The following is a 14,763-nucleotide window of genomic DNA, read 5'->3' on the forward strand; positions in this document are numbered from 1 at the left end:
CTCTTACACTCTCTCTCTTTTTTTTTTAAAAGATTTATTTATTTATTATGTATATAACATTCTGTCCCCATGTAGGCCTGCACGCCAGAAGAGGGCGACAGATCTCATTACAGATGGTTGTGAGCCACCCTGTGGTTGCTGGGAATTGAACTCAGGACCTCTGGAAGAGCAGCCAGTGCTCTTAACCACTGAGTCACCTCTCCAGCCCTCTTACACTCTTTCTGTGCACCCCATTTGTGCTTTGTTCCTTAGGCCTCACATCTGGGGCTGTGCTGCAGCTGTGTTGATGGGGACTGGACACCCCATGGTCAGTTGTTGATTTCTGTTATGGCCTCCCTCTGCTACACAGAGAAAAGTTTCCTTCAAGAGGGATGAGGGAGAAACTCATTAGATCTGCGGGCAAACGACAAGCACTCAGCACGCAGCCAAGAATCATGCTGGTTTAGTAACATAACGGTATTGGGCTCTCCTCTAAGACCCTCACTTGCTTTTTCCCAAAAGAAAAACATTCAAAGTAAAACATGAACATTTAATTGCCTTTAAATAATACATGAAATAATTTACATGCTATACATCCCAAAACACAATGAACATAAATCCAATTTTATAAGACATTCACACAGACTTTTGCCAACATATGCCCTGTACATCACCCAGGATGTTATCTGTGTGTGAGCACACAAACACGTATGTGTATGTGAAGCTGGAGATTAGCATAATGAACCAAAATGATGACTATAGGAAGTCTGCCATAGAGGAGTCTAAAACCACAACCTGGTAGAACCAAGGCACAAAAGCTTCCTGGCCACAGAGATTAAGTTTCCTTTCCCAATGTCTAAACACCATTAATTATATGTTATATTTTTATAGTACATTTCTGTTACTTTTCAAATGCAGTGTTTTTATTACATAGATTTTACAGAAGTGAATTGTAAAAATAAACAGGACTAGAGAAAAATCACATACAATAAAGCTTTCTTCTTCTTCAAAAACAGATACATATGTTCAAAACTAATACAAGAAATATTATAGATACAGGTGTAATCAGGAGATATGTATGATAACTTATGTAGACTTCTTAGTGCCCTTGAACTGTACCTCATGCCTTCCATGGTATTAGACTCTGTTTTAAAGCCAGCTGGTAATACTGTCAATTGGAGGTGATTTTTGGAAAAGATGTGTACGCCCTAGTGCACAGAATAAACAATGACTGTAACAAAAGAAAACAAACCCTTCCCAGAGCTAAAGCTCCTTTTGTTGGACATTAACTGGCTCCCCTCAGTGCTCCCTTTCTGTTCCGTCTATATTTTAAGAGAAAAGAAACATATTCCACATAAAAATGATTGCTTCAAAACTCACATAACCAAGCAAAGTCCCCCACTACCAGTCCGCCCCTTTTTACTTCACCTGGAAGTTCACAGGCAGGTACACGACAGGGAAATGCTCTAGGAGATCAGGCAGTTCAGAATGTAGTTAGTACTCAGAACACGTTAGAGCTTTGCCACTTTAAACGTACAGTTATCAAAGGATTAAAGCCAACCACGAAGCAAGAATTAGGAGAATGCAGTAATCCGAAAGTAAATGCCAAATGTGCTTTACTAGTCTAAGAAATCAGTCTTCTAAGCTGTAAATAATGAACTGTCAGCTGCAGCTCAAACCAATGACAACCAGAACAAAGCCCTCAGAGGCCTTAGCGCTGAACATGGGTGGGCTTGGCCAATTGCGAACTACCAGAGTCTAGGCTCTCTATGCAGGAGCGCCGCCGCAGCTTGCGACCGTCAGGGAATGAGAGTGCAGTTCTTTTCATGAAGTAAGGCTGACTAAGGAGAAATCAGACATCTTGTCCATGGCTGTAACACCAAAAGAAAAAGCTGAGAATTTACTTTAAGGCTGTCTCAGAAGTATTTTCCATGGCACTTCGATGTTAAAATGTCACTATGTGGCAAAACACACAAAGAGTCACACATCTCAGACCCGAAAGCACATGCCGCGCCAGTCATCCAGGGGTCACACTGTCAGGTCTGTGTTCTCAGTTAAATCACACTTAAGGAAAGCTGCTTGAGCTTGGTTGTAATTAAGATCTGAATCAACAGCCTGTCGCTCACCGGTGTACCCTGTAAACCATTTTCAGTAAGTGCGCCCAATACCACCCACTTCCCACAGAAATGAATATCGCTCTTGCTACAAATGGCACTTAGCTGACTTATTCTTCTCAAGAGCAGTCATGATCCCTTTCTCAACTATTCACCTGCTGTTAAGCCCCAAAGTCATTCAAGAAATCCCCCTGCTACGTGTACAGAGCATCATCCTCCAGCGACACATTTCTTACACGACAGTCAGTCCAGGCAACACTGAAGGGGTCTAACAAGTCATTCTTGCCACACCGTACTCCAAGCTGACCACACCAGGCTCCGACTTGGAGAACTCCTCGGGGTAGTCACAGTACCGATTATCCGCTGGGCTGCTGCCCTCTATAGCGCGAAGCGTGTCGTTCACCGGGAGCAGGCTCTGCTCTTTCAGACACAGGGAGGTCTTGAGGGCAGGCGATTCAGTGTGACCGCCAAGCAGCAAGTCCTTCGTTAGGTTGCCATTTTTGCACTGCGTAATTTTCTAAGACAGAACATGGAGAAAACATTAGTAACTGCAGATACTAGGTGATCAGTCTAGGTTAAATGAAGAAAATCTGCTTCTGCAAATGTTCCCCTTGTACATGAGACACAATTATAAACTCAGCAACTAAAAATCCCAATAGTTTAAAATGTATCAAAGAAAATTTGTCAAAGGAAACTTCATTAACTTTTTACATTTGTTAACTGAGTCAACCAGATTTTACTGGAAAGATCTCTAGGTTTTCACATGCCGGAAGCACAAATATACTTAAGTTTAACAAGCAATCATTTTATAAGGACTCGGATGTAGAAGACATGCTCAACCTGAAGTCATTATAACACAACAATGATCACACATTATTCAGCTAAGGGTTCTGCTGATCATGACAAGATTCCCAGAGGGTGTCCCTCACTAAGGGCCACAAAGTGACCTTTGGGAGGTCACACAATCTTCTTACATTTTCTTTTTCTTTTTTTAAACATAAGATTTAAAGTGCCCTTTGGCAGGGCATCACACTCTCCAAATCAACTATCTCCAGACAATTGTCTCGTGCTGTCTGTCTTGCCCCTCCTTGCCTTAACACTAACATGTTCCTACAGCTGCCTCAGTGGCAGACAGGAGAGTTCCCCAAACAGAAACAACTGCTGAGCACTTAAACATATATATGTGTATATGTATAATTTGTTCATTTAGTTAATATATGATGGCAGAGAAATGATTATAGGAAAATCTTATCATGGAGCAAGATTTAATACACACATGTAACCGAGCATAAAGATAACAATAGTAAGGTGGAAAAGAGAACAGGCCAGACAAAGCTATTTTCATTAAACTGAACAGAGAATTAGTGCCTCATATATAAGGAACCCTGACAAATCATAACAAAAAAAAAAAAAAAAGGCAAACAGGCCAAGAGAAAGTGAGACAATTTGGAAGTTTATTCTCAACAGAAGGAAGTAAAATGTCCAATTAACTTTCTTCATCTGCAATTGAGGAAACCCAAAATGGAAGACACCTTTATGCAGTACATTAAACAAATGTTTTATTAGACAACCCAAAATACTTACAGCTTCTAGGTCTTTAATGTCGTCCTCTAACTGCTTGTTTTGCTCATTCATATTCATAATTATATTCAATACAGACTGTCGAGGATGGAGCGTCCGATCAAACTGGTGGTACATGTTTCTCCAAAACCTTTAAGACAAAGAAGTTTTTACCAAACACCATTGGATGGAGTAGTGAGCTCTGAGGCTCTCAGCACAGCTGAGTGGGAACAGCTCACATGGCCTGTTCTGAGCTCTGTAAACAACTGAAAGTAACTCACACACAGTAACGATGCTCCAGTCTGATTAGGACATGCTGTACCCAGGTTCTAAAATAACACACTGTTTATAAATATACACTGTTTGTTCATTAAAATCAAGAGAACAATGTGAAAGCATGGGAATGCTATCTTCATTTGGTCATACAACAATCACATTGCACCCCATAAATATGTTTAATTAATGTAATAGTTTTAGGGGCTGGAGAGATGGCTCCGTGGTGAAAAGCACTGGCTGTTCTTCCAGAGGCCCTGGGTTAAGTTCCCAGCACCCACACAGAAGCGCACAACTATCTGTAATTCCAGTTACGGGGAATCTGATGCCCTCTTCTGGCTTCCATAGGCCACACACACACACACACACACACACACACACACACAGAGTACAGATACCCACACAGGCAAAATACTCATGCAAATAATAATAATAAAATAAATACTGTTTAAAGTACCTAAAATTTGTTTTAGAAAAACCACATATAAATGCTTCAAAGGTGCCAACTTACTTAAAATTGAAAGAAACCGTATTTGGCTCCAAGACTGTCAGTCTCTCAGATTTGGAACTGTAGAGAGGATTTAAGTACTTCTGTCTGTCATCCAAAAGAAAGGGCCACAGGGAGTAAGTCTTCTCCTTCAACCTTCGAGAACAAGGACAACACAGAAGTCTCACCCAGGTGCACAGCATGCCGCTAATTCCACAGATGAGGCTGTCGCTTCCAGTGACTTCCAGCTGTAGACTAATCGCTCCTGTCTGAGCTCTCCTTTCCCTGAGTTTTCTTTCTCATTTGTGACTACGTGTAATAGATATGTCCTGAGCACAACACAGGTCAAGCACTGTTTCTCACCCTTGTTCATACGGGGATTCTTCTCATGCACCAGGACTGCCCAGCCCCACCATGTCCGCTCGGGGATTCTTCTCACACACCAGGAATGCCCGGCCCCACCATGTCCACTCGGGGATTCTTCTCACACACCAGGAATGCCCGGCCCCACCGCAGGGCACTGATGCAGCTGTTCCCCCTTGTTCTCATAACCCCATGCTGGGCCATGAGAGCTATTACATGGGACAGAAACACATTTCAGGGGAAGAATTTGAAATGCCAGTTACATGCTTGTCTAAAGCACACAGACAGCTGGTGAGCCTTATAGATGCTACAAGCATGTACCAGTGCCATGTGCCCTAAGATGTATGTTATAAGAACGACTACTAAGAAATATCCATTGTTATATCCCTCTTCTCATTGTTTGAGGATGTTTGGTACCAACTGAGAAGGTTTTCCTAAAATAGATTTTTGTACCCCAAGAAAAGTCAGCTGGCCAATTATAAAACGCAAAGCTAATTGCTCACCTCTGCACAATGCACTCATCTCTTACTCCCTGCACACCTTTAGAATTTCCCATGTCTCCTCGGTTCTGCTGTCAGCTCTCCTGGAAGTGTGGGCATGTGTCTATCTTCCACCTACAACCAGGGCCGGCCCCTCTCTACGTCACTCGGGAGATCTAGATTCACTGTTACGGTAATAAATCTAAACTCCAAATCCAAACCCAAAACACAGTCTTGTTAGGAAAGATCACGCATGTAGGCAGTGAGATTTACTGAGCTGGCTACATATCCTACATGCACTCTTTTGGATACTATTATTCTTCAAAATATATTTCAAAATGTATTTTTCCTATTACCTGGGAAGACATTAGTAGGGTACTTTAACTTCAAAACTATATACAATAAACTCTGAAGTAAATTCAGTCTTGTCTGAAATTGTCGAGGCCTTTCATTCTGCAGCCATGACCAGGGTGGGCTGACTTGGGGCGTGCAGGAGGAAAAGGTCCATTTTATCACCCACTTACTTGAGTTCCTCTCTTTCCTTTTGACAGTTCCCAATGAAGTTCCCGAACTGGCAAGAATGAACATGCTCGTGAATCTGAAGGAGAAACGCTTCGTTGAACTCAAAGGCTTGTGGGAACTGCTCAGTCAGATGCCACACACACTCCAAGAACTGAGTAAACACCGGGGAGACTTCCTTCGGGTCACCGTCCAAATGGCCACACCTAGCCCCCGCAGAGAGCACATGCTTTTAAAAATGCCTCTGAAAGACGTTCACTACTTAGGTATTGCCAATGTAAACACACAACACTAATACATACATTACACATAATACAGACATATAAAAGTCCACTTGTAACCATCATTTTAGTGCACATCTATAACCACTGCAGGAGGACCAGAAGTACAAGGACAGCATTGCTACAAGACTGTCTCAGAAAAAAACTCAATGGCCATGAGAACTAACAGAGACGCTACATCTGGTTTCATTCAATTCATAGTTACAGTTCTCGCACCACAGAGATGCAAAAATTCCCAAGAAAAGGAACACAGTGGTACAATTTTGCAAAGACAGAACTGCCACTCACCTCTCTGAAAATTTATGCCCAAACGATATCCAGTCTTTTTCTATTAAAACCTAGTGAGAGAGAGCAAAAGCAACTATATGATTATATGTAAAAAAATGTTGTGACAAGTCTGCTAAGAACAGAAATAAAAAGATAAAATACTACAGGTAAAAACATGGCCAGACCATAGACTGGAGTAAGGGCTACAGGAGAGTAAAGATCCACATGAAGTGGGCTCAGGACAGACTATTCCTGTTGTATTTAAGAGCACACCTGGTAGGGCAGAATTACATTTTTGTACCTATAAATTGATACCAAAAAGGCTAGGAAAAGCCAGGTGTGATCCAGCACTCAGAGGCTCAGGAAGGAGAACAGAGAACTCAAGACCAGTCAGGGCTTTATAGGGAAACCCTGTCCTCAAATAGAGTTTGGGCTGGGAGAGGGGAACTAGGAGAATGTAAACTAAAGCTCTAATAATGGCCAACTCTGAGTAGTACAGGGGGATGGGTGTTTTAAGCCATTTGGCTTATTTGCACATTGTTTACATAAATGTAAGAAAATAAAGAGCCAGACTCTATCTCTTGGAAAACAAAGCAAAGTCAATAAAAGTGACAGCCTTTACTCAGATCCCAGAGCTGATGTCCATACCTGGCTGAACTACACACTTGAGTCTTTATGTCATGGATTCTCTACTGAATAATCCCACCAAAATAAGAGCTCTTCCCCTTTTTTTTTTTTTTTTTTGAACCAGCTTCTTAATATGAAACCTAGGTTGGCCTGAACGCTCCATCCTCCTGTCTGAGCTTCTGAAATGCAGGAACTAAACACACACACCACCACAGCCAGTGAGGGAACACATCTCTAGTGTGTCCAGTCAGATCTGAAGCAACCTTAGACTCTCATCACACAGCCACCAAGCACGCTCTTGTCAAGATGGTCATCTTTTTTAGCATTGCCAATGTTGTCTTAAATCCATTTAACATAGCAAACTGGTCACTAATGCAGCTTCTCAAGCACATTCCCAACTCTATCAGGGATGGCTTTATCACCTCCACTCTGTGACCGTGGGTGGGAATATGGATGTCACACCGGGCCTCCGCCATCCTATGCATTCTAACTTGGTATCCTCTCGAGCCTGCTGCTCTCCTTAGCTTGGAAACCTAGGCAAGGACTCTGTTCCTCCAGTCTCATTAATCCATGGCTGCACTGGTCCTCCTTTGCCATGTCCCCTGAGCCCATCACCTCCGTCTACTTGTGTGTGCTCTGCTGCCTTACTTTCAATTCTCCCTCTTCAGTGGGCCTAACAGCTGCTATCCTGGACCCCCAGCCTCCATCCCACTCCCTTCTGACTTCAAGATGACAAGGTAACTTTATACAGAGCATCTATCTCTCATCAAGCAACTGTAGCTTTTTTGTATTACTTAAAGTACATATCCCAGCATCCTCTTCTTCAGACTCTCACCCTACAATTCCTGGGTACCAGGCTTACTCTCACACTCCCTCACGCATACCTATATCTCCTAAAGGTGCTCTGCTGTGCTCCTGGTCATTTCTTACACAGCTTCATCCAATTGCCCGGCAATGAGCTAAGAATAACACTTGTCACTTATATTCGCAAAGTAAGCTTAATTGTATTGTTATTAGCACCATTTCCATGTAGTTTCCCATTTCCAGTTAGCTTGTTATTTCCATCTGATTCAGTATGATAGCTGAGCCAAATAACAGTGTTGACCCTTGTCACAGGACACTATTTAATAATTATAAGCTTAGAAACTTCTCTAATGCCCTGTTACACACTCACCATGTATTTCTATGTAAATTTTTGTTTTTGTTTTAGACAAGGTTTCAGGTAGCTCAGGCTGGTCTCAAACTGATAACACAGTAAAGGATGACTGTGAACTCCTGACACTCCTGTCTTCACTCCCAAATGCTATGCTTGTAGGCCTAGCTTAATACAGCTGGCTTAAATGTAAAATTTGAAAGTAAATCTAATCAAATACAAAACAGAGGATAAAATCCTTACTAGAAGAAGACTGTTCAACTAGAAATTCGGTTTCACAGAAAAAAATGACCCCGTGGTGGTTCCCTTATCACCATGGTGATGTAAATAAACATGTGGGGGAAAAGATCAACAGTTTTGCTGGTAACAATTTAGGATGGTGGCCGTGGCGGGGAGATGGGGACGATGCATACCAACCCTAGATCTGGAGTGTTTTGCCAAAAATGTGGCACAAATGGGGATCAGTCTAAGCGCAGGTCCTCTGCCGTAGAAGCGCTGACACCAAGGGCCCCAGGATCTTTAACCAGAGCTGTCCTTTGCAGGGTCAACTGCCCAGCAGCATCTCCCAGCTGTACGACCTTAGTATAAAACTGTCTTTGAATATTGCCAAGCATCCCCTGGGCAGATGGATAAGTCCTTACCATGAATCCTTCCATCGTCCTGTAGTAAGGCTCCAACAAAAGCGAACCCAGGGAACAAACTTGGGAAGTCCGATCCCAGCCATCCGAACAGTGCACCAGCACACTCGCATTTTCAACCACTATTGCCTGAGGGGAAACGACACGTTCAAAGTCCTGTAAAACACCCTTCACACAAATCAGCAAGGTTTGGACTGAAACCACACCAGAAGGTATACATTATAAAGAAGAGCTGGCCCTGCAATGACACTGTGGCCACAGCAATTAAAACAACAAAAAGCAAACGAACAAAATGTTGTTTCTAAGTACTTGGGGATTGTAAACCTCTGTATTAGGTACCACTTCAAACTGAAGTGAATTCCATTAAAGAGGTGAAGAAGAGCGAGCAGAGGTTGTTTGAGCAGAACAAACCTCTATACCAAGGCTAAGTCCATTCCTTCCCAAACATGACAAACCCCAAACCAATGAGAGACAGTTACCTTGGCTAAGAAGATTGCAGCATCCAAAACAGCCTTGATATGGCGAAGCCATCCCGAGCTCTCCAAACCAGAGTAGAAATCGTTGACAGACAGTCCCTTGTTGCCATTCACTATGAAACAGGGAGCAAGGTGTTCAATTAGGACGGGGCTAGAGCTCCCATTCATCCTTTCGGGATTTCTCAAGGGGAGTGAAGTGGAGAAAATGCAAATAAATGAAAAGTGCTATAGAGGCTGAATAACACTTTGGGGACATTTTTCAGTCCCTAGGTGGAAAAGCAATGTTCAATCACCTTAAAAATCGTAGTGCAAATGTTTAAATGTTTTTAATTACATCATAACTAGGATGTGCTGAATATTCAATGATCTCTAACAACAGCGATTTGTAAAACTATTAGAACCATGCAGATAGAGCAGCTACCACCCAAAATGGGGCCACTGAGCACCTGAAATGTGGCTAGGCCAAAGTAAGCCATAAGTATAAAAACATTACTGCTTTCTAGGACTCGATGACAAGGAAAGATGGCGCTGGCTGTGGCTGTGCAGACCGAGAATCCCAACACCTGAGACGCTGAAGCAAGAGGACCAGGCCTTCAAGGCAAGCCTTGGCTACAGAATGAGTTCACGGAAACCATGAATCAAATAAAACCCTTCTCAAAAAGATGTGAGCAAGCAACTGAGTGAGAAAGAGAGAGAGGGAGGGAGAAGGGGGAGATGGAGAAAGAGAAGGGGAGGAAAGAAGGAAGAGGGAGGGGAGGGGAGAGAGACTAATCTACCAGTTTTTATACTGACTAGATACTAAAATAATACTTTTATCATCTTAAGTATATTATCAGCATCAATCCCATGTTCTCTTGACTTTAGGAGTGTGACTGACAGAGAATCCAGAGCCCTATGTGACCACCACTGTATTTCTATCTCACAAAGTTTTCTAAAAGGTGTACAACAATCATACCTTCTAGTAATTTCTGAAGACTGGATCTCATGACATGAATATTTTCTATTCCAACAAACTGAAATCTAATATTAGAATAGTTGTCTTCATTTTCATAACCTTTTCCGGCTGCTCTGTTAGCCATTGCATTCAGCTAAAATTCAAAATTTTAGAAATTTACAATCAAATTATTTTTCTTTAGTTTATCAAAAACACTAAATCACACATTTTAGGCAGGAGAGCATTTAAAGAAACACATCAAAATTGAGTTAGCTACTACTTTAACAAACAAAACTGCCACATCCCCAGCAGTGACGAAGGGCAGTGGGGGGAGGGGGGATGTGGCTGCCGGAAGAAAAGTCTAGTCCAACAGACTCGCCAACTCAGGAGACAATTCATCTACATTCTCATCAGCTTTCCATGTTCCCATAACAACTCAGAATTGGAACGAAAGGAATGGTTCCTGGAGAGCTCGGATTGCAGAATCAGACTGTGAGCTCAAAGCACGGGTGCCCTGAGAGCCAGATGTGGACTATGGCGCCATGCCATGAAGCTTGCGCATGGAGACTCGTCGCTGTGCTGTGTGCAGCATCACCCACAGTCTGGCACAGCTCCGAGAATCGTGCCTCTCATAAACTGGTCTCTAGAGGAGAAACAGACTGTTGACTCATCGGAGACCTTTAGGGTTCGGCTTGCTGGCTTCTGTCATACAATGTTACTATAATTAGCATTCTTTTCATAGGAGTATGAAGAAATAAAATGATCTAAACTGGCTGAAACTAATTTTTCATTAAGTGAATGGGCCTTGGGTTGGTAACAAGTGCAGGGAATTGGACCCACTGACTTATGAGTTACCAGCATCTATGGCTGAAGTAAAATTTAAACTGTTTCCACATCATCATTACTTAATTTTAATGTAGAAAAGCAAGTGAAAAAATGAGTATTTTCTGTATCAATGACAATTAGATAAATAAAAACTATTAGGTCTTAAGCTGCAAATCACAGTCAGACTTCATCTTCTAAATGTACATATTATAGTCATCTTTTATATCTAACATTGCCTAAATTTTGGTTCATTAGATTATAAGTCTCTAGTAACAAGGGAACACAGTTTTTCTTATGAGACATTACCAGCTCTTGAGTCCTCAGAAAGTCTTTTATACTTAACTAAAGATTATCAATACCAACGTCTAATTGTTAATACTTTCTAATTTACTCGCGCTATCCTCATCGTCCCTAGTCCCACGGTCTTGGGTGAGGCTGCACAGCGTGAGTGTCACTGGGAAACAACGTGTCCCTTCCACAGTCTGCCTAACGTCGCTTGAGGTCTACAGTGCTCACTCGCTTTCTCTCATCGCTTTCTCTTATTTTCTCATCATTCCAGATCTTTGAAGAGATCCTCACTATAATTCTGCCAATGTCCTTTTGTGTATCCCACCAGCTCTGCATGCGATGCTATAACAGAAATCAGAATAAAGTTAGCTGTCACTGCTGAAGACTGCAATCATTCTAATTTCACGGTCCTATGAGAATCAGCTCTCTACTGTGCAGAGAAGCACAGACTCAGACTCGGTCTCAATAATAAGAATTTAGCCTCGTACCACAGATGCCAGGAGAGCAGCAATTTCCTGTTCATTACAGTTCACTAGTTCAGTGTTTCCTACATTAAATAATTGTTTCTCAAGTTTTTAATCTTTCAAATTATGGCCAAATTATTTTAATACTAAGTGTTTTGTCAATCGACAGTTTTAGTAACAAAGGGAGTAATCAGTTGGGGTTGGTGGCACATGCCTACATGTCTATAACTCCGGCATTTGGGAGTAGAGGCAGAATGACCACAATCCTTAGCTACACAGTACAAATGTACAGAGACCTTGTCTCAAAAAAAAAAAGAAGAAGAAGAAAACTAGGGGGAGAGTAATATGTAGTATTAAGATAAGACTTAATACATCTTCAGAGTTCCATATGTGGTGGGGTGTGGTAGTACACATCTTTAATCCCAGCACTTGGGAGGCAGAGACAGCAAGATCTCTGTGAGTTAGGTCAGCCTGGTCTACATAATGAGTTCTAGGACAGTCAGAGCTACATAGTGATAGCTTCTCATGAAAAAACAAAAGCAGAAACAAAACAGAATTCCATATAGGTATGTACAGATGTGTGTGTGTGTGTGTGTGTGTGTGTGTGTGTGTGTGTGCGCGCGCGCATGCGTGTGCGTGCGTATTTCAGGAGACAGAAGAAATCATGACTTAGGGCACTAAGAACTGAGAACTGGTCTCCTAATTAGTATTCTTCAGAAGATTGATTTTCTTCATAACATTAGTCTCTGTTAATTTAAAACTACAATTCAAGTATCTCTGGGCACAAATATTTATTCCCATCAATTAAAGACATAAACAATAAAGATAAGAGACTGCACTTGGATACATACCTTGGGCCTGGTATCCACAACATACATGTAATGGTTTCCTGAGTTGGCTGCACTAATGGCTTTAAGCAACTTCTCATCCTCCACGCACCTGGCACTGAAGCCTGACAATGGCTGGCTACATCGACAAATGGCAGCCTAATTTTAAAAAGACAAACCAGATTATACAGAGACTCTTAGAAGTTTTGAAAAAGGCCTAAAGTGTGAAAAACAAACACACGATATATTTTAAAGTCAGCAAGAAAATAAGAAGACACTAACTTTTGAATACCTGTCAGAATCTAGGTGTTGTCTACATTTCCTTTGGTGTCTGAATGAAAACGGCTCCCACAGACTCACAGGGAGTGGCATTATTAGAGGTGTGGCCTTGGAGAAAGTGTGTCACTGAGCTTTGAGGGTTTAGATACTCAAGCCAGGCTTAGTGTCATACTCTCTTCCCATTGCCTACTGATCTGGATGCAGAACTCTCAGCTCCTTCTCCAGCACCATGTCTTCCTGCATGCCACCATGTTTCCCACCATGACAATAATGGACTAAACCTCTGAACCTGTAGGCCAGCCCCAATTAAATGCTGTCCTATATAAGAGTAGCAGTATGGTGTCTCATTACAGCAATAAACCTCTAGGGCACTTCCCAATATTCTCTTCTCCTAAGAAAACTAAATGTTTCCATACCTAGTTTGTACACACACACACACACACACACACACACACACACACACACACACCAAATTAAAAACACCATGGCCCCAAGAAGCAGCACTTGGCCAACTGTCTATCAAGGAGGAAACACCTGTATTCCAGGGGTCCTATGAGCTACAAATAACTTTCAGCTCAAGTTCAAGTAAAGAAGATGGGCTAGTAATACATATGGAACAGAAAATGCTAAGATGCTGCTGGGAATACTATGAGTGCTGGGCACTGAACTCAAGTCCTCTGAATGAGCAGGAAACCCTCTTAAGCACGAGCCATCTATTCGGCCCTTAAAGGAACTTTTAAATTAACAACATCTCGGGCTAGAGAGATGACTCAGCAGGTCAGAGCACCTATTGTTCTTCCAGAGGACCAGGTTTTGGTTCCCAGCACCTGCACAGAGACTCACAACCTTTTGAAACTCCAGTTCCAGGGGATCCAATGGGCACCAGGCACGTATCTGGTGCACAGACATATTTCCAGGGGATCCAATAGGCACTAGGCATGTACCTGGTGCACAGACATACTTCCAGGGGATCCAATGGGCACCAGACACACACCTGGTGCACAGACATACTTCCAGGGGATCCAATGGGCACCAGGCACACACCTGGTGCACAGACATTCTTCCAGGGGATCCAATGGGCACCAGGCACACACCTGGTGCACAGACATACTTCCAGGTGATCCAATGGACACCAGGCACATATCTGGTGCAGACATACTTCCAGGGGATCCAATGGGCACCAGGAACACACCTGGTGCACAGATATACTTCCAGGGGATCCAATAGGCACCTTTAGTAATGTGGCAGGATACAAGATCAACTCAAAAAATCAGTTGCCTTCCTATACACTAAGGATAAGGAAACAGAGAGGGAAATCAGAGAAGCATCACCTTTCACAATAGCCACAAATAGCATAAAATATCTTGGGGTAACTCTGACCAAGGAAGTGAAAGATCTATTTGACAAGAACTTTAAGTCTTTGAAGAAAGAAATTGAAGAGGACACCAGAAAATGGAAGGATCTCCCTTGCTCTTGGATTGGGAGGATCAATTCTACCAAAAGCAATCTATAGATTCAATGCAATCCCCATCAAAATTCTTCACAGATCTGGAGAAGACAATAATCAACTTTATATGGAAAAACAAGAAACCCAGGATAGCCAAAACAATCTTATACAATAAAGGATCGTCTGGAGGCATTACCACCCCTGACTTCAAACTCTATTACAGAGCTACAGTTTTGAAAACAGCTTGGCATAAAATAGGTATTGGCATAAAAACAGAGAAGTCGACCAATGGAATTGAATAGAAGACCCTGACTTTAACCCACAAACCTATGAACACCTGATTTTCGAGAAAGGAGATAAAAGTATACAATGGAAAAAAGAGAGCATCTTCAACAAATTGTGCTGGCAAAACTGGATGTCAATTTGTAGAAGACTGAAAATAGATCCATATCTATCAACATGCACAAAACTCAAGTCCAAATG

General features: G+C 42.2%; 1 protein-coding gene across 1 annotated transcript in view; it reads right to left on the reverse strand.

Annotated features, from left to right (window-relative positions):
* Window positions 1-515: 515 nt before the first annotated feature.
* Window positions 516-14,763, reverse strand: part of Mtmr6 (myotubularin related protein 6) — a 41,692-nt gene continuing 27,444 nt past the window's right edge. The window contains exons 6-14 of the mRNA XM_041634078.1: window positions 12,579-12,713; window positions 10,172-10,304; window positions 9,220-9,329; window positions 8,744-8,869; window positions 6,344-6,393; window positions 5,780-5,980; window positions 4,438-4,569; window positions 3,678-3,804; window positions 516-2,610 (exon numbers count right to left, since the gene is read on the reverse strand). Coding sequence (XP_041490012.1) covers window positions 2,362-2,610; window positions 3,678-3,804; window positions 4,438-4,569; window positions 5,780-5,980; window positions 6,344-6,393; window positions 8,744-8,869; window positions 9,220-9,329; window positions 10,172-10,304; window positions 12,579-12,713 — 1,263 coding nt within the window. The 3' untranslated portion in view covers window positions 516-2,361. The remainder of the gene's footprint in view (window positions 2,611-3,677; window positions 3,805-4,437; window positions 4,570-5,779; window positions 5,981-6,343; window positions 6,394-8,743; window positions 8,870-9,219; window positions 9,330-10,171; window positions 10,305-12,578; window positions 12,714-14,763) is intronic.

Source organism: Microtus oregoni, unplaced genomic scaffold (genome assembly GCF_018167655.1).
Source record: "Microtus oregoni isolate MIOR12 unplaced genomic scaffold, Mior012 000045F_ref0000178, whole genome shotgun sequence".
Lineage (NCBI taxonomy): Eukaryota > Metazoa > Chordata > Mammalia > Rodentia > Cricetidae > Microtus > Microtus oregoni.